This window comes from Plecotus auritus (assembly GCF_963455305.1).
Source record: "Plecotus auritus genome assembly, chromosome: 5".
Lineage (NCBI taxonomy): Eukaryota > Metazoa > Chordata > Mammalia > Chiroptera > Vespertilionidae > Plecotus > Plecotus auritus.
This window is the reverse complement of record NC_137776.1, coordinates 155,745,154-155,765,562: the sequence shown is the minus strand read 5'-3', so window position 1 is coordinate 155,765,562 and position 20,409 is coordinate 155,745,154. Positions and strand designations below refer to the sequence as shown.

Genomic DNA, 20,409 nt, shown 5'->3' with positions numbered 1-20,409 from the left:
AACTGGCCTGCAGGTCAATTCCTCCCAGTGATACCAACAACAATCAAGACTTAATTACAACAAGGCTGTACACACAATCCACAAAGGGGTGCACCAAGAGTGTCCACCTCAGGTTAACTGGGGAGGCCGACCCACTGGGCCATATAGGAAACCTAGCACACAAAGCTACTCTACCAACTCAGCAAAGCAGTGAAAAATGGGGAGACAAAAAAACAGATCACAAACAAAAGAAATGGAGGAAAACAAACGACTGGATATAGAATTCAAAACCACGGTTATAAGGCTCTTCAAGAATATCCTAGAAAAGGCCAATAAATATAACGAGACCCTCGAAGATATGAAAAAGGACCAACTAGAAATTAAACATACACTGACTGAAAAAAAAAATATTATACGGAACCCAACAGCAGACTAGAGGAACGCAAGAATCAAGTCAAAGATTTGAAATACAAAGAAGCAAAAAACACTCAACCGGAAAAGCAAAAAGAAAAAAGAATCCAAAAAGTTGAAGATAGTGTAAGAAGCCTCTGGGACAACTTCAAGCGTACCAACATCAGAATTATGGGGGTGCCAGAAGAAGAGACAGAGCAAGATACTGAAAACCTATTTGAAGAAATAATGACAGAAAACTTCCCCCACCTGGTGAAAGAAATAGACTTACAAGTCCAGGAAGCACACAGAACCCCAAACAAAAGGAATCCAAAGAGGACCACACCAAGACACATCATAATTAAAATGCCAAGAGCAAAAGACTAAGAGAGAATATTAAAAGCAGCAAGAGAAAAACAGTTAATTACCTACAAAGGAGCACCCATACGATTGTCAGCCCATTTCTCAGCAGAAACTATGCAGGCCAGACGGGAGTGGCAAGAAATATTCAAAGTGATGAACAGCAAGAACCTACAACCAAGATTACTCTACCCAGCAAAGCTATCATTCAGAATTGAAGGGCAGATAAAGAGCTTCACAGATAAGAAAAAGCTAAAGGAGTTCATCACCACCAAACCAGTATTATATGAAATGCTGAAAGGTATTCTTTAAGAAGAGGAAGAAAAAAGTAAAGAGAAAAATTATGAACAACAAATACATATCTATCAACAAGTGAACCTAAAAATCAAGTGAATTAAAAATCTGAGGAACATGCCCTAACCGGTTTGGCTCAGTGGATAGAGCATCGGCCTGCGGACTGAGAGGTCCCGGGTTTGATTCCGGCCAAGGGCATGTGCCTTGGTTGCGGGCACATACCCAGTGGGGAGTGTGCAGAAGGCAGCTGATCGATGTTTCTGACTCTCTATCCTTCTCCCTTCCTCTCTGTAAAAGATCAATAAAATATATTTAAAAAAAAAAAAATCTGAGGAACAGAATAAACTGGTGAATATAATAGAATCAGGGGCATAGAAAGGGAGTGGACTGATAATTCTCAGGGGGAAAGGGGAAAGGGGGGTGCAAGAAGAAACTGGACAAAAATCGTACACCTATGCCGAAACCGGTTTGGCTCAGTGGATAGAGCATCGGCCTGTGGACTGAAGGGTCCCGGGTTCGATTCCGGTCAAGGGCATGTACCTTGGTTGCAGGCACATCCCCAGTAGGGGGTGCGCAGGAAGCAGCTGATTGATGTTTCTAGCTCTCTATCCCTCTCCCTTCCTCTCTGTAAAAAATCAATAAAATATATTTAAAAAAAAAAAAATCGTACACCTATGGATGAGGACAGTGGGGGGAGGTAAGGGCAAAGGGTGGGGTGGGAACCGGGTGGAGGGGAGCTATGGGGGGGGAAAGGAGAAACAATTGTAATAATCTGAACAATAAAGATTTATTTAAAAAAATAAAAATAAAAAATAAATAAATAATAAAATTAAAAAACAATGATGTGTCATAACTAAATCGATAAAAATTTTTTCCTCAATGGTACCTAAAATAATGATGAGTCTTACAATCTCTGGCATCTTGTAGTCAATGAAATACAATATATTATGATGCCAATACTGAGTAAATGTTTATCCTGCCACCATTCCTCCACCCAACAGATCCACACCTTTAACCCTGATCTTCCAAGTCATGTTTCCAACTATAACACATGGATAGATTGCCAGCACCACAAATTTAACATGTCCAAAACCAAAATCATTATCTCCCCAGAAGCTGTCATTCTTTTTTTCCGTTTCCTATCCCAATTAATGACACCATAATGAAAAACCTGAATCCATCTTGACTTACTTCCTCTTCTTCTCCCAGCTGAGGCCTTTCCTATCTCTCAGTTGGAATCAAACACTCCATTTCTAAATCCCATTTTATCTTGTACCTCTATCTTAGAAATTACCAAACTGTATCTTGCAACATATTTAGTTATACACATGGCTGCATCTTGGCTCTCAGTTTCTTGAAGGCAAGGCCCATTTCTTACTATTTTATACTAGTGGCCCAGTGCACGGATTCGTACACATTGAAAGGAAATTAATTAGAAGAAATATTTTAATATCGCTATTCACCCTTTCTCTATAATAGAAGTGTCAACAAATTCATGATTGACAATGACAGATCGAAACACACGCGTGCAATTGGTGCCAGCAAGAGCTTTATATGTATCGTGCATGCGCATAGGCACGAGTCAACTTAGCCTTTTATCTATAATTAGAGGCCTGATGCACAAAATTTGTGCAAGAGTAGGTCTTCCTTTCCCCCAGCTGCTGGCACCAGCTTCCCTCCGGCATCTGAGACCCAGGCTTCCCTCCAGCCGCCGGCAGGCACCTGGGACCCAGGCTTCCCTTGCAGCCCCAGCTTCATCCAGAAGGTCATCCGGAATCTATACTAATAAAAGGACAATATGCTAATTAGACCAGACATCTTCTGGGCGTCCTTCCAGACAAAGCCACAGTGGCAGGGGCCAAGGCAGAGGTGGTTAGGGGTGATCAGGCCGTCAGAGGAGGGCAGTTAGGGGCAATCAGGCCAGCAGGGGAGCAGTTAGGGGGGCGATCAGGCCAGCAGGCAGAGGCAGTTAGGGGCAATCAGGCTGGCAGGGGAGCAGTTAGGGGTGATCAGGCTGGCAGGAGAAGGCAGTTAGGGGCAATCAGGCCAGCAGGGGAGTAGTTAGGGGGCAATCAGGCTGGCAGGGGAGGGCAGTTAGGGGCGATCAGGCTGGCAGGCAGAGGTGGTTAGGGGCGATCAGGCCAGCAGGCAGAGATGGTTAGGGGAGAACAGGCAGGCAGGCAGGCAGGCAGGCGAGCAGTTAGGAGCCAGCAGTCCTGGATTGCGAGGGGGATGTCCAACTGCTGATTAAGGCCCAATCCCTGGGTGATCGGGCCTAAACTGGCAGTTGGACATCCCCCGAGGGGTCCCAGATTGGAAAGGGTGCAGGCTGAGCTGAGAGACCCTCCCCCCATGCACAAATTTCATGCACCGGGCCTCTAGTATAATAATAAATGCATAATATGCTGATTAGACTGGACAGCTGAACAACCTTCCGGACGACCTTCCAGAAAAAGCCAGGGCTGCGAGGGCTGAGGCAAGCCGCCAGGGCTGTGAGGGCCGAAGCAAGCCACTGCAGCTGCAAGGGCCGAGCCCCTTGCACAAATTTCATGCATTGGGCCTCGAATATATATAGAATAAACTTGCTTAATTAGGCCTGCTTTCTGATTTAGCTAAACTTTTTACAGCCCAGTGAAGCACCCCAACTTCTTTTTCAGGTAATTGTCAGCAACACAGCAGTAAATATCAATACGAAGCAGATTATTATTGTAGATCACGCAGGGAGAACAAAGAGTAAAATATTTAACTGCAGTAGTGTTTCACTATATTCTGCACAGTGAGAAAACCTGAAGTCATTTTCAAGGTCCACCATTTCTTCTTTTCAGTCGGGTCAAGTTTCTAAGCCAGCCGTGGGCAAACTACGGCCCGCGGGCTGGATCCGGCCCGTTCGGCTGTTCTACCTGGCCCGCAGAGCCGAAAGAGCGGAGGGTTTTCTTGCTCTCCCCTCCGCTCCTTTACTTTGAATTTATATTAGTTCACACAAACACTCCATCCATGCTTTTGTTCCGGCCCTCCGGTCCAGTTTAAGAACCCATTGTGGCCCTCGAGTCAAAAAGTTTGCCCACCCCTGTTCTAAGCTCTCTAAATCTCCATTTTCCAGCTAATGAAAAGAAAATAGAATTCCACTGAGTCTCCTATCTACCTCCTCCAGGACTTCTGTGAGGATCAAATGAGATGAGGCATGGGAAAACGCTTCACAGACATTTGATTAAAGTATAAAATGTTTGCACCTGGCTATAAAGCAAGATGTGTTCCTACGCTGAAGAAACTCCAAGGAGACTAGTTGCTAGGGAGAGAAAGCTGGATGTTGCTATGTGACATCATTACCCGGTGCCCACAACGACCGTTTGAGGCTTTGCAACAATGGGGTCTCGGCAGTGTTGGCTGCGATTTGGTGGGCTGTTGCTCTGGGGTGGTGGCGGGGCCTGTGTCCCACTTGGGGGAAGCCAAGTGTTGCTCTGTCGGCGCCAGGTCCACAGTGCCGTTTCTTTGTAAATCGCCAGTGCAAATCACGGCAGCTCCTGCATCTGCCCCCTGGTGGTCAGTGTGCGTCATAGCAACCAGTCAGATGGTTGGAGGGACACTTAGCATATTAGCCTTTTATATGTATTGATACTTAGGGTGACTAGTTCAATGCCTCACCCACAGTGAAGTGCTCAATAAATGTCTATGGAACTGATCACATCCTCTTTGTTTATAAGTTTCAGAATACTTAAGCCTCTCCAGCTGAGAGAAAAAAGGGACTATCAAATAGTAAAAGTTACTATAACTTAAAAGAAATTTCACATACATGATCTCACTTAAGAGTTTAATTCTCAACTCTATGAGGTACATTGAATAGATAGTAATATTTCATTTTTGAATTGTGGCTTAAAAGTCTAGAGCAGCTGTGGGCAAACTACGGCCCGTGGGCCGGATCCGGCCCGTTCGGCTGTTCTATCTGGCCCGCGGAGCTGAAAGAGTGGAGGGTTCTCTTGCTCTCCCCTCCGCTCCTTTACTTTGAATTTATATTAGTTCACACAAACACTCCATCCATGCTTTTGTTCCGGCCCTCCGGTCCAGTTTAAGAACCCATTGAGGCCCTCGAGTCAAAAAGTTTGCCCACCCCTGCTCTAAGAGTACATTTTATAAAAATCAGCAACCAGGCTTCCTCTATGTTTAAATTAAAATGAATGTGATAAATAACTTTATTTTATTAGTTGCAAAAAGAGTCAATAATCCTTTCAAGAAAGAGACTATTTCATTTCCTCCCAACTTGGATTCACCATAAACACAATCCACAAATGTTATTGGAACTTCGCCAATAGTATAATTCAACTGTCTTGCTCGAACAATCATTTCCATCTGGAAAACATAGCCTTTAGAAACACATTTTTCTATTAATTTCTGTAGAACTTCTTTTCAGTATAACCTGAAACTTCCTGTTAAATCAGATGATCCTGGTCTCAGCAAAATCTGAGTTACAAAATTGGCCCATGGCTGATTAATTTTCTTTTCAAATCCCAGCCATAACCACCTCCATTTCCTTTGTAACGAGTTCCAGAGACAATGTCAAAATTACCTTCCTTTTGCTTCCTAATGAATTCAGGAATAAATTTTGGATGGTGTGAGAGATCAGCCTCCATAATAATTATGTAGTTTCCTGTGGCATGTTTCATTCCATGTATATATGCAGTTCCTAGTCCCAACTTTTTCTCCCATGTTCTTAGAAGAATTTTGTCTGATCCATAGATCTTCTCCAACTGTTCAGCGACCTCCCTTGTTCCATCTGGGCTCCCATCATCTATGATTATAATTTCAGTCGATTTCACTCTCGGAGACGCTTTTCACCAGCAGCCACATGATGAGTGGCAGGTTCTCACGCTCGTTGTAGGTGGGCAACAGCACCAAATACTTGTCCTGTCCCAGGGTGCGCCCCTCCGGCTCCCGATGAGATCTCAGAGGGGTATGATTCGCTGTATTGGAGGCCATGGGAGAACTGCGCCTCACAGCTGCATTTTATCAACTTGTAAGATTCTCCTTTGATTAATGTCTAGTTCCCTCACTCATCTATACAACTTCCAAGAAGGCAAGGGATTTTTTAAAATCATAATTCTGCTCCAAGTACCTGGCACAAGAGCTGTTAAAAGGATGAATAAATGAAACCTTCTGTATGCTCAAGCTCACTAAATCATCCCCACCAGCTCACTTTCAGTTGATAAATCTTGTATTCTGCTTTACACGAAAATCAGTTATCATCTCTTCCTACCCCCATCTCATCTTGACCTTCCTCTTCTTACAGATTCCTTCCCTTCATGCCCCAAACATTCAGATTTCCTCTCTTACAAGACCACTCTCAACCCTTCTCTTCATGGCAAAATTTCTCAATGCAGTCTATACTTGCTAATTCCACTTCTTCACTTCCCTCCTATACTCCTCAACCACTGCAATATGCTGCCTACTCTCACACTACTCTTATGAAACTGCTCTAATTTTCAGATCCAATGACCCTGCTGTTTTATCCTCAACCAGTATCATTAATCTCTATCATCTGATTATTCCTTCCTGAAACTACCTCTAATTTAAGCTTCAGACAGACACAGAATTCTCCATTTTCCTGCAGTTCTGACTACATCTATCAACTCTTCTGCCTATTCCTTTAGCTAGAGCATTCATTCTTCTCCTCTTTAATCCTCTAAAGGCAAATTTATTCAAGCTAATGTGTTTACTATCAAACATCTTCAACTCCCAAAGATTTATCTCTAACACAGACTTCTCTACTAAGCTCTAGACACTAATTTTCAGGTACCATTTTCAAGGGTCATCTGCAACAAGATTATTGATACTTTCAACTCAACATATCTTATATGTAATTTATCTTACAGATTAACATCAACAACAAAAAGCATTTATTAAGCTCCTATTTTATTAATCCTCACCCGAGGATATTGTTTTTCCATAGATTTTTTAGAGAGAATGGAAGCGAGGGAAAAGAGACAGAGAGAAACACTGATGTGAGAAGAGACACATCGACCAATTGCCTCCAGTACGCACCCTGACCAGGGCCGGGGAACAAGCCTGCAAATAAGGTATGTGCCCTTAATTGGAATCGAACCCGAGACCCTTCAGTCTGCAGGCTGACTCTCTAACCACTGAGAAAAGCCAGCTAGGGCTTTTAAATGGATGTATAAATATTAAAGATGTGGAAATTAAGATTCAATTAAGTAACTCAAAAGTGGAGCTGATATATTACCAACTCAGGTCTGTCTAAAACCAAAGCTTTTAACATCTACCCTATATCACAGTACTAAAGTACTAGTATAGTGAGAGTAAAAGCTAGAAAGACAGACTGGAGAATATGATCAGATAGATGGAAAAGTTTAAGATTACAAAAGCAGCCCTGGCTGGTTTGGCTCAGTGGATAGAGCCTCGGCCTGCAGACTGGAATTGAACTATCCCAAGTTCGATTCCAGTCAAGGGCAGGTGCTCAGGTTGTGGGCTCAATCCCGGGTAGGGGGTGTGCAGGAGGCAGCCAATCAATAATTCTCTCTCATCGTTGATGTTTCTATCTCTCTCTCCCTCTCCCTTCCTCTCTGAAATCAATAATATTTTTCAAAAAAAGATTCAAAGCTCCTACCGGTTTGGCTCAGTGGACAGAGTGTCGGCCTGTGGACTGGGGGGTCCCGGGTTCGATTCCGGTCAGGGGCGTGTACCTTGGTTGCGGGCACATCCCCAGTGTTGGGTGTGCAGGAGGCAGCTGATCAATGTTTCTCTCTCATCGATGTTTCTAGCTCTCTGTCCCTCTCCCTTCCTCTGTAAAAAATCAATAAAATATATTTTAAAAAAAAAAGATTACAAAAGCAGAGCACCAATCCAAGGAGCAGCATGCTCTATGATGTGATCAGGGGTGTGAATGGCTGACATGAAGTAGACACAGATGTTTATATCTATACTAGAGGTTGGATGCATGAAATTTGTGCACGGGGCAGGGCGGTCTCTCAGCCCGGCCTGTACCCTCTCCAATCCGGGACCCCTCGGGGGATGTTTGACTGCCAGTTTAGGCCTGATCCCTAAACTGGCAGTCGGACATCCCTCTTACAATTCAGGACCACTGGCTCCTAACTGCTCACCTGCCTGCCTGCCTGATCACCCCTAACTGCCTCTGCCTGCCAACCTGATCACCTCTAACTGTTCTCCCCTGCCCTGGTCGCCCCTAACTGCCTCTGCCTCGGCCCCACCACTGTGGCTTTGTGCAGAAGGACATCCGGTCTAATTAGCATGTTACCCTTTTATTAGTATAGATTATACAACATAAGCTTTAAGGTAGAATTGCATTAGTAGAAATGAAGAGACATTTCATTAAAAAATGTATATTGGTTTGATATGATTCAAATCCACTTATTACAAAAATCAAATCTTTTAAGAATAGGATTGCTTGCCCTAGCTGGTTTGGCTTAGTGGCTAGAGCTTCAGCCTGAGGACTGAAGGGTCCCAGGTTCGATTCTAGTCAAGGGCACATGCCTGAGTTGCAGGCTCGATCCCCAGTAAGGTGCTTTACAGGAGGCAGCTGATCAATGATTCTCTCTCATCATTGAAGTTTCTATCTCTCTCTTTCTCCCTTCCTCTCTGAAATCAATAAAAATCTATTTTAAAAAATAAAAGAATAAGATTGCTTTGCTATCAAAGCTAAGTAAGGTGTGTCATTCATTGTCCCTGATGAAGTCTGAGCAGCTCAGTTGCTAAGCTACTTCGCTGGGTTCTTATCAAATAAAATCTGTGGAAAAGCAACTACGCCCATCATGCATTTAGGCTATAAAGACCAAAAGATGGGGAGGACAGAGTGCTTCTGGGGTAGGAGACAGTGAGGGTCAGCGGCTGGGAGGCAGGGAAGACGCAGGAATGCCCAGTGCCTGGAAGCACTGGAGGGTCTGGGATATGCAAATCTGCTGGGGGTGGGGTCAGGCCTGCACTCCAAGAGGTCAGGTCCAGAGAGAGGGCAGGTGTGTGGTTCCGGGGATCCCCATCCTGCAAGGATCCTCCTCCCCCCCTTAAACTCCTAACCTGTCCATTTGGATGAAGTGGGTGGGAAGCAGGTACGCAATGCTTGGGTGGGACGCCCCTCAGTCCCGGATCTCTCCCAGGGTGGGGAAGGGGTGTTTGCATTGGTTTATTTGATTCTTCTTACACGTTGAAGGGGGTGGCAGGGGAGTGTCTGCCAGACATGGTTTCCTTCTGCTTGCTCGCCAGAGCTGCCCCACGTGATGCCTTTTCCCTTCCTTCCCCGCTGCCCCAATGGGATGAGATTGCCAGGGATGAAACTGGGGGCCCCGTTGTATTGTGTGGAGATTGCACTCCACAGGAACCTGCCTGATCCAGGGAGGGTTGGGGTCATTCACTGCAGGAAAGGCTCGATTTAAACGAAGCCGCCACTTATATAGGCGCTGGCTGAGCCATTTGCAGAGGGTTTATCATCCCTTCTGGCTGTTTCCTTGGAAACCACAAACTCAAGATAGCAGAGCCGGGGGGCCGCCCCCAGGCCAGGTGGCCACTGGGCCGGGCAGTGTGGCGGGCCTGCACACGCCTCCACCAGGGGCCGCCCTGGGCCAGGCTGCACGGAGGCCCTCCTGGTGATGGCAGTCCCCGCCCACCTGCTCCTGCTGTGCATGCCTCCTGCTGAGCAGTTGTGACATTACCGCGTCCCGGCTAATTTGCATATTCCTCTATTATTATTATATAGGATCATTTTAGACCCTTCTCCTTGGCGAGCAGATTTCCTTTTCCCTTTTGCAGATGAAAGCTCTACAAATTTGGCTCATAAATAATAGATAGAAATCATATAGGTGAGCTAGCCCTTCGACTGAATCATCTTTATCACACTCTGACTCATATAAAAGCAATTATCTTCCCACTGTCCAAATGCCAGTCCCTCCTTAGTTGACAGGCAGATCTTCCTCACTTGCTGCCCTCTGGTCTCTTTCCTCTCAACATCACTCACAGTAAAACATTATAGAAATTAATAAAGCAAACAGCTGCAAAAGAAATTACCAGCCCAACACAATCCATAGGCCTATCTGTTCTCATAGTCCTACATAAGTACTTACTTAATGCCGAGAAACAGAAGAAACAGAAGCAGCAAGAGGGGCCCATTTCCTAATGACGAAGAATTACTTTTTTCTATTTATATGATTATTTAGGAGAAAATAGCTTGTATATATACACCCTAGCACAAATTCTCTCCTATCATATTTTACCACATATTTTATCACTAGCAAAAAAAAAAAAACAAAGCCCTCTTGACTTTTTTTCCTTTGATGCCATAGGCTTCTCACAAGTTCAGTGGATAGTTTAGTGCTATATGAAACTGAGACTCAGACCTGACTGGTTTGGCTCAGTGGATAGAGCATCGGCCTGCGGATTCAAGGGTCCCAGGTTCGATTCTGGTCAAGGGCATGTGCCTTGGTTGCGGGCATATTCCCAGTGGGGAGTGTGCAGGAGGCAGCTGATTGATGTTTCTCTCTCATCAATGTTTCTAACTCTCTATCACTCTCCCTTCCTCTCTGTAAAAAATCAATAAAATATATATTTTTTAAAAAAACTGAGACTCAGATACACAGACAGATAACAGTATGGTGGTTATAGAAGGAAGGGAGGGTGCAGGGTAAAGGGATCAAATTTATGGTGACAGAAGATGATTTGACTATGGGTTGAGGGTGCACAATGCAATATACAGATCATGTATCATAGTAATGTATACTTGAAACCTATATGACCCTATTAACTAATGTCACCTGAATAAATTTAAAAATAGAAAAAGAATGAAGTTCATTAATTTAAGAAACACTAAAACTATTCTATGGTATTGGAGTCAGATAATGTGACCTTTGGGAAAGTGGGAGGGAGTAATGACTGAGAGGAAGGATAAGCTGGGCTTCTGGGGTTGTTAGTAGTGTTCCATTTCTTGTCCTAGGTGGTAGTCACATGAATGTGTTCACTTTGTGATAATTTGGTGAGGCTTACACTTAAGATCTTAAGATATGTGTACTTTTCTTTATGTATGTAATAAGTGAATAAAAAAACTTTAATATACAAATAGCAAATCTTCTCTGACCTTTAATAAAAGCCTACCATTGAGTGGAAGCCTTACCAATAACAATAGAAAGTATGTATAAAACACTCCTCCAACTTAAAGAATTGTACTTTAGCCGAAACCGGTTTGGCTCAGTGGATAGAGCGTCGGCCTGCGGACTGAAGGGTCCCGGGTTCGATTCCGGTCAAGGGCATGTACCTTGGTTGCGGGCACATCCCCAGTGGGAGGTGTGCAGGAGGCAGCTGATCGATGTTTCTCTCATTGATGTTTCTGGCTCTCTATCCCTCTCCCTTCCTCTCTGTAAAATATCAATAAAATATATTTTTTTTAAAAAAAAAGAATTGTACTTTAAAAATTAGAAAATAATAGCATAGTGTTTTTCCACTCCAACAGAACCTTAACTTATTCTGCTTATCCCATGTCAGACCTAACATTCCTAATGGATTCTGGGTTTATATAAGAAATGAGATGTTTTAAAACCTACTTAGCCCTGGCTGGTGTGGCTCAATTAGTTGAGGGTTGTCCCATGCAGCAAAAAGGTCCGCAGTTTGATTTATGGTCAGGCACATGCCCAGGTTGCAAGCTCGATCCCCAGTAGGGGGTATGCAGGAGGCAGCAGATTGATGCTTCTCTCTCATCGGTGTTTCTCTGTCTCTCTCCCTCTCCCTTCCTCTCTCTCTAAAATCAATAAAAACATATTTTTTAAAAAATATTTCAATTCCTTGGGCTCTTATCTATTATATAGATATGTATCATAAACAGGTTCAGAGAAGGTTCTCAACAAATATTTACTAATGATACTCAGCCCAAACTTTAAACAAACTCACATAGCAAAGTCTAAAATGCATACCACAGGTAAAATAGGAGAAAAACTCAGCCTACTGGCCTAAAGAGTGCAACTACCAGAAATTCCTCTTTTCAAAACGAAGCAATTACAGAATGGACTTCTTATAAGGAAGAGAATCATTTATGACAACAGTTATCTATGACAAAGGAAATTGGTGTTTTCCCCCTTCACTGCTGCCTAGCTCAGACAAGGCACAATCAACTTCCTGATGCCACAGCTAAGCAAAAGGAACCCAGCAGCAACTCAGCTTGTAAGGGCAGGGACTATAATGTGATGTAAACCCAGCAGCAAGGCGTTACCTGAGGTAGAAGACAATAACGTTGGGGGGAAAATGAGAAGTACTTGACTCTAAAATCTAAATTCTAAAATCATTACTATTCCTACTTTCCACAGTGACAGTAAACTAAAATACAGTTGACCCTTGAATGACTCAGGGATTAGGGGCACTGGACCCCACTCCCATAATCAAAAATCCACATTTAACTTTTTACTCCCCCAAACTTAACTACTAATAGCCTACCATTGAGTGGAAGCCTTACCAATAACAAACAGTCAATTAATAAATATTTTGTATGCTATATATATTACATATTGTATTCTTACAATAAAGTATGCTAGAGAGCCTGGCCAGTGCTCAGTGATTGAGTGTTGACCTATGAACCAGGAGGTCATGATTTGATTCCCAGTCTGGGCACATGCCCAACTCCGGGCTCAGTCCCCAGTGGGGGGCATGCAGGAGGCAGCCGATCAATGATTCTCTCTCATCATTGATGGTTCTATCTCTCTCTCCCTCTCCCTTCTTCTCTGAAATCAATAAAAATCTATTTTTTAAAATGTATGCTAGAGAAAATAAAATGTTTTTATTGATTTTAGAGAGAGAGAAGAAGGAAGAGGGGGAGAAAGAGAGGAAGAGAGAGAAACATTGATGTAAGAGAGAAATATTAATCAGTTGCATCTCATATGCACCCTGACCCATGATCAACCTGGGTATGTGCCCTGACCAGGAATTGAACCCAAAACCTTTTGGTGTATGAGACGACACTCTAACCAACTGAGCCACCTGGCTAGGACTAAAAAGAATGATTTAGACTCACATTAGCTTATAGGAAAATATATCATTAAGTTTTTGTGGTTGTTTTTTTTTAAATATTTTTATTGATTTCAGGGAGGGAGAGAGAATCATTGATTGGCTGCCTCCTGCACAACCCACACTTGGGATTGAGCCCACATCCCAGGCATGTGCCCTGACCAGAAATCGAACAGTGACTTCCTGGTTCATAGGTCGACGCTCAACCACTGAGCCAAGCGGCCAGGCTATTTTTTGTTTTTGATTTTTTTTAACAAGTCAAGTGTTATCACTTCTGGTTCAAATTAGAGAAGGGAAAGCCATGGCTCAATTATAAACCCTGTGGCAATTACAAAGAAATATGGAAAGATTCAGTTCTCAAAATGCTTATAATTTGTTTGTAGAAACTAGTCATGAACACCATGACAACGAAAGTTAAAGAAAATTCTTGATTTAGTTTACTGGAGTTGCTAATGTTGTACTGGCACCCATGGAAGCAAAAAGACATCAGTATTCTGAGAAAAACTGTGCTAAATATTTTCAGAAAGTAAGTTCTATAAAAGGTTAGTTTCTTAAAATTCTTCGAGTCTAACCTCCCACTCAACATAGATATCCCTTTTAGAACACTGTTACCATTCATTCAATTTCTATTTAAAGCAGCCTATGTCAAAAGATCCTCATAAGTAGTCCATTCCATTTGTTAAGAACAACCCTAATTGTTTAAGTTCTTACTTACATTAAGCTAATATCTAATTTCCTACAATTTTCAATCATTAGTTGACTTGTCCCAGTTCTGTCCTCTGGAACAACAGTTTTTTTAAATGATTTTCATCTACTATAATGAACCTTTCCCTCTTAGATCTTTTCAAAACTAAACCTCCCAATTCCTAAAATGGCTTCTACACCCTTCATTATTCTAATTATTCTCCTCTGAAGAAATTCTAGTTTTTCAATGTGCCTCTTAGAATCAAATACCCCCCTGAACACAAAAATCCCAGATCTTATCTGACCAGTGCGATTATCCCCTTTGTCTGGGTCACCATGAGTATAACAATACAAGACTAGGTGCCAGGCTGTTTACAATCCATTGCCAAATTAGGGACACTGTTCAGATCATAAGTAATTTGTTTTAAGAGTTTAAAGAGTGTAAAAAAGAAAGATGACTGAGGAGTTGAGGAATTTTTCAATAAACACTGTAGACTATAAGCTGGGAAAGGAAGCATACATTTAAGATAAGCAGAAAATACAGAAAGAAAACAATTTCGGGGGTACAAATACAGAACAGGGCAGAGACAGGGATGAACCAAGTTAGTACTAGAGCAAAGTACCTATATAAGGATATGCAATAACATAGAGCCAAAAAGCAGAGCTGGAGTCATATTACTTGAATTGTGAGCCCTTAACCTGCATAACTAAAGGGTTAGATCAAGAAATTGAGCCCTAGCTGGTTTGGCTCAGTAGGTAAAGCGTTGGCCTGCAGACAAAGGGTCCCAGGTTCGATTCCAGTCAACGGCACATACCTTAGTTGCAGGCTCCTCCCAGGCCACGGCTGCGTGCAGGAGGCAACCAATCAATGTCTCTCTCACATTGATGTTTCTGTCTCTCTGTCTCTTCCACTATCTCTAAAAATCGATGGAAAAATATCCTCGGGTGAGGATTAACAAAAATAGAAAAAGAAAATGAACTGTTAGTTGAGATGGTCAGGGTGATTAAAATCAGTATTAGTTTGCCAATTTCTACATCAAATCAATGACTGTTTGAAATTTTACTTCAATGAAAAAATTTCTAATTCAGTTCTACACTAAGATGACCAGAAATTGAGTTGTTCTACAATATCGTTACACAGTCTTCTTTCAGAACATAAACAACATTCTTAACTGCCAAAATGTCATTTTAGAAAGATTTCTTTTCATCCATTTCTGTAGATTTCCCCAGAATGAATAATTTGCCATTTAACATGAATACTTCTAATCAAAGTAGCTGCTTGTTTCAGTAATTAATAATCTTCAGGATCTCCATTCAAAAGACAATGACCTGCTGGTCTCCCTCCAATGCCCCAGGTCAAAAAAATTGAAATTTGACTAATGAGCATTAAAAGGTTAAGATGTTAAACAGCAGAATTTCTAGGCATGAATGCTGTCCAATATTACAACAAATAAAAATAACAGCTGCTCCATCTCTGAAGTGATTTAAATTCAATTAAATAGGAATTTTTGGTTTACTATTGCTCCTGCCTAAAGATTCTTTCATAAAGACTAGCTCTGTAATATGATGTGGCAGCAGAGATTTAAACTGACCAAGAGACAGTGCAAAACCCTGCCTCTCCCAAATCCTGCTACTCAATGGCAGGGATCTAAAAGAATAGATTCCCAGCTGCTGAGAGAAATGTCTTACTAAAAGCAAAGCAAAATTCTCATTAATGAAAAATCAACCATGAAAGAAGAAAATTCTGTGTGTCTCATAATCCCCGGAAATAGCCAAACCCATTTTGGGTTAATGCAGGTTTAACAAAACAGTGCAAGTGAAAAGAGAAGAGCAGTCCCGTTTGCCAGCAGCTGAGAGAAAACACTTATCAGAGAGATCACAAACAATGCTTCTAATCCACAGAGCCAAAAGAAACTCGAACTCTAACTCTCCAATAAAAGATTCAGCCAGGAAAAGGCTCTTATGGATAAATTCTCTCTCACACTCACAAGCCACCTTATCCTATCTTGTTCAGCACAGGTATAACAGGCTGTAACTTAAATTTCCCAAGATCAAATTCAACAGGTAATCCAACCCTGCTTTTTCTGATCAGATAATCTCTAAAATCACCGTCCTTGCATCCATTCAAAACCAACTTAGACCTTGTATGTCAAGCACAGAAAATACAAAAACCTGTAAGAAAAAGCCTCTACCCTCCTGGAGCTTAGTGCATGCAACTTGCTTCATATGAACCCCAAAACTCTTGCCTTCAAATACCTAAAGATGGAGCAAGTGTCCTCACTTAAAAAGCAATAAAGGCCCTTCCTCTTTAGTTACTGTGATTTACTGTGGAGCAAATGAAATCAATCAATTAATCAATCACTTCCTATGCTCTGCTCGGGAAAGAGAATCCAACACACCTGTGCAAGTCGAATATGAGAATAACCTTATCCTAGATTACAGGGAAGGAGCAGGGGACAAGACAAGCAATAGAGGAGTGCAAGCCAAGAAATACGACGGAAAAGGGGATGTGACAGCTGTCCCATAACGTATTCAAAGATTTTTTAAAAAGAAAAGAACCTGCTACTAAGCCGACTGTAGTTTAACAGTGCAGGGAGGAGAAAGGAAAAAAGAATGGGAGACTGCCCACTATCGACAGACACCAACTATTCCCGGTCTCCTTCCTTCCTCGGTCCACTCTCATTGGGGAGAGTGCCGGTCACTGTATGTTTAATAGGATTTGGGCCTGTCACATGGCCACTGGAATGGAGAGGTAGCAGTCCTTTCACGGGAGCGTGAGGAAAAACAGGAGTGGAAAGAACTCTTCGAATGCTTGTAAATAAGTTAACATAATTGTCCCCCGAGGCACCGACGGGAAGTGAAGTTTGGAAAGGATGGTAACCCGACGTCCACTGGAAGCGTGTGGGGACCTCTCAGCTCCCCCGCCCTACCCTACCCCAACCCCTCAGTGCGTGCACTCACCGCGCACGCAGAGCAGAGACATGGCCGAGGTGCGGGCGAGCCGCCACCGCGCCGCCGCACCCTCTTTCCTTTCAGCAGGTGCCGCGGCTACTCCCGCAATCCGCCCCACGGGTTTGGCCGCTCTTCATGGTCCCCGTTGCGGGCAGCGCTCTGCCGCTCCCTCGGACCCGCTCCAATTCTCACCGTCTGAGGGGGTTCTCGATAATTGTGAGTACCGGCCGGCAGGCGGGGTACTGGGCGCGGCAGCACGGCGCCATCGCTGGGAGAAAGGAGCGACCGGGACTCCCTCCCTCCACTCCACCCCACCGGGATCCGAGCGAGCGCCGGACAGAACCACCCGTGGCGCCCCGCCTCCCAGCCAATCAACTCACGCCCAGTCCACCAACCCCGCCCCCATACGAGCACGTAGCGGGCGGAGCCTCCCTCTGCCTTCCGAGCGTGCCCGAATGAAGGCAGCGCCGCCACTAAAGAGGCTTAAAGCAGAGAGGGGCGGGCTTCTCACCTCTGTGAGGTTTGGAATTGAAGCCCCGGGCTCTTCCCTCGCGGGCGGGCTTCCAGCCGAGAACAGATTCTTTTCATTGAAGATTTCCATTGGACTTCCTTAAAGGGTCTATTAGCTGATGAAGTACTTACCTGTAATAATTGTAATAATTTGACGAGATTGTACCACACAGCACGGAAGTTTTTAAATTAGCAACGACGGCGGCCAGGGGAAGGGGAGAACATGAGTGAGCATAAAGTAAAATATCTGGAGCCCTCAGTTATCAATATCTTTTTTCATGCTCTCTATTTCTGTCTCCAATGTCTGCATTGTGCCAAGTATATAGTAATTAGTCCATAAATACCTACTGATTGAAGGATGGAGGGAAGATAGGCTTTTTAAGCTGAGGACTTCTGGCAAGAAGATGGATGAATGCACATACGATGTTAGAGAAAAGGCCAGAGCAGAAAGCAGAAGACACATGGTATGGTGTACAACACCCCGCCATCCCAAAATTCTGATTTAATTGGTTTGGGGTAGAACAGTGGCATCCTATTTTTTAAAAGCTCCAAAGATGATACACATAGCCCACAGACAACAGAGTGGTGAAGGCCAGGGAAGGGGTGGTAGAAGATGGGTAGGGGTGGGAAAAAGGGGGGGAAATGGGAGACATCTGTAATAGTGTCAACAATAAAAAATAAAAATAAATAAGCAAAAATTTGATAGTAAGTTATCAGGGTCACACACACAAAAAGCTCCCCAGATGATTCTAATGTGATGCCAGGTTTTACTACCATTAGACTAGCCCAGCTCAGGTTTCAGTGTTTGCAAGCTTTCAGCCTCATAGGATTCTTCCTGCCAGACCCAGGCAGGGTCTGTCAATCTACCAGGGTATTTGCCTACCAAAAGCAAGCCTAGCTACCATATGATTCCTCTCACTGGAATAAGTGCTATGAGAGATTAACACTAGAAGCCTCAAGAAGGAAAGGAGAAGACTTGATCTTTCCACTGTGTATCCAGATTTGGAGCAATACACAGAAACATTTTAAACAGGGCAACTCAGACAGCCTCATCAACAGAAACATCTGACCTTAAGACGATGGGCATTCTCTGTGCTGCTGGAGTTTGGAATATCTAGCTATTTAGCCCAGCTTTCGTAAACCACAAGAGCATGAAATTAAAAAAAAAAAAAAGTGTTAAACTTCTGGACTCTGGAACCAGAGATTCTCCTAGAGCAGTGGTCAGCAAACTCATTAGTCAACAGAGCCAAATATCAACAGTACAACGATTGAAATTTCTTTTGAGAGCCAAATTTTTTAAACTTAAACTTCTTCTAACGCCACTTCAAAATAGACTCGCCCAGGCCATGGTATTTTGTGAAAGAGCCACACTCAAGGGGCCAAAGAGCCCCATGTGGCTCGAGAGCCGCAGTTTGCTGACCACGGTCCTAGGGGGTGCAGAAGCCATCCAACAAAGAATGGAAAGTCACTCTGCACTTGGAAACAGTGTAGAGTAGTGGGAAACAACCTAATAAAATTGTAAAGAGCATGAACTTTGGAACCAGTCAGATTCACCTGGTATATTACCTATTATCATGAAACAAATTGCCCCAAATTTTAGTGGTTTAAAACAACATTATTATCGCAGTTTCTGTGGGTCAGCAATCTGGGTACGGCTTAACTGGATCCTCTGGTTCAAGGTTTCCTACAGACTGCAATCAAAGTACCAGCCTGATTACAAAAGGATCCACTGTCAAGCTCACTCATGTTATCGTTGGCAAGACTCAATTCCTCCTGGGCTGTTGGACTGAGAGCTTCAATTTCTTATCAGTTATTGGCTGGTCTCAGTTCTTTGTCATGTGGGCCTTTTCAATGGCAGCTTGCTTCATCAAAGTATGCAAGCTAAGAAGGCAATAGTGTCTGCTAGTGAGATGGAAGTCTTAATCTATTGTAACCTAATCTTTTTATCAGAAGCAAGTCACACACAAGGGAAGGGGATTACATAAGAACATGAATACCACCAGGAGTCAGGATCTTTGGGGGGCCATCTTAGACATCTGCCTATCACACCTGAATTTGAGTTCTAGCTCTGATACTTGCAACCATCAGCAATTTTCCAGGAAATAATATCTACTTCATAGGATGGTTTTGAGATTTAAATGAGGAAATGCATTTAAATTACCTGGTACATACTAAATGCCCAATACATGTTTGTTATTACTTGGGTTGTGGACACAGGGAAGGGAATGTGGCTGGGAGGTGAAGATTGGCTAAGCAGAGCAGGAGTCAATGTCTAAAGGTGTGGTGTAGGCTCTGAGGCATCCCAGTTTACCAGTTAAAATTTTTTTAAATATATTTTTATTGATTTCAGAGAAGGAGATGGAGAGAAACATCAATGATGAGGGAGAATCATTGATTGACTGCCTCCTGCACACTCCCTACTGGAATTGAGCCTGCATCCCAGGCATGTGCCCTTGACTGGAATTGAACCAGGGACCCTTCAGTCCAGAGGCGGAGGCTCTATCCACTGAGCAAAACTGGCTAGGGCTCCTAGTTACAATTTAAGAGGAAGGACCCTGGCCAGTGTGGCTTAGTTGGTTGGGTGTTGTCCAGTGAACCCTTCCTCTCTCTCTAAAATTAATGAAAACATTTTAAAAATTAGAAAGTCTCAACTGTCACAGCCAAGAGGAACTTGAGACATGACAACTAAATGTAATGTGCTATCCTAGTTGGGATCCTGGAACAGAAAAAGAACATAAGGTAAAAACTAAGGAAATCTGAATAAAGTATAGGCTTTAATTATTGTATTAATATCGATTCATAAATTGTAACAAATGAACCATACTAAGGTAAGATGATAATAAAAAGGAAATTGGGCATGAGGTACATGGAAACTGTGCTATCTTCACAATATTTTCATAAATCTAAAATGGTTCTGCCTGGTTTGGTTCAGTGAATAGAGCATTGGCCTAAGGACTGAAGGGTCCAGGTTCGATTCCGGTCAAGAGTACATGCCCAGGTTTCGGGCTCAGTCCCCCATGTGGGGTGTGCAGGAGGCAGCTGATCAATGATTCTCTCTCATCATTGATGTTTTCTATCTCTCTCTCCCTCTCCCTTCCCCTCTGAAATCAATAAAAATATATTTTAAAAATAAAAAATAAAATTTTTCTAAAATTAAAAGTTTATTTCTTAAAAAGTCAAGTAGCCCAGCCGGCGTGGCTCATTGGTTGAGCATTGACCTATGAATCAGGAGATCCTGGT

At 43.1% G+C, this 20,409-nt stretch overlaps 1 protein-coding gene and 1 pseudogene across 6 annotated transcripts in view; both read right to left on the bottom strand.

The window, feature by feature from the left end:
* The window catches only part of LOC308249258 (protein unc-13 homolog B), a 159,182-nt gene that overhangs the window by 137,250 nt on the left and 1,523 nt on the right, over window positions 1-20,409 (bottom strand). For 4 of the 5 annotated variants that reach the window (XM_080670291.1, XM_080670292.1, XM_080670299.1 and 1 more), the window contains exon 1: window positions 16,669-16,976. The exons of the other annotated variant lie outside the window; for it this stretch is intronic. In XM_080670291.1, the coding sequence (XP_080526417.1) occupies window positions 16,669-16,690 (22 nt within the window). In that variant the 5' untranslated portion in view covers window positions 16,691-16,976. Of the gene's footprint in view, window positions 1-16,668; window positions 16,977-20,409 lie in introns of those variants that run through there. 5 annotated transcript variants of the gene reach the window in all.
* LOC308249554 (dolichol-phosphate mannosyltransferase subunit 1-like) lies at window positions 5,182-5,994 on the bottom strand (annotated as a pseudogene). Its single transcript has one exon. The product of its transcript is annotated as a dolichol-phosphate mannosyltransferase subunit 1-like (transcript).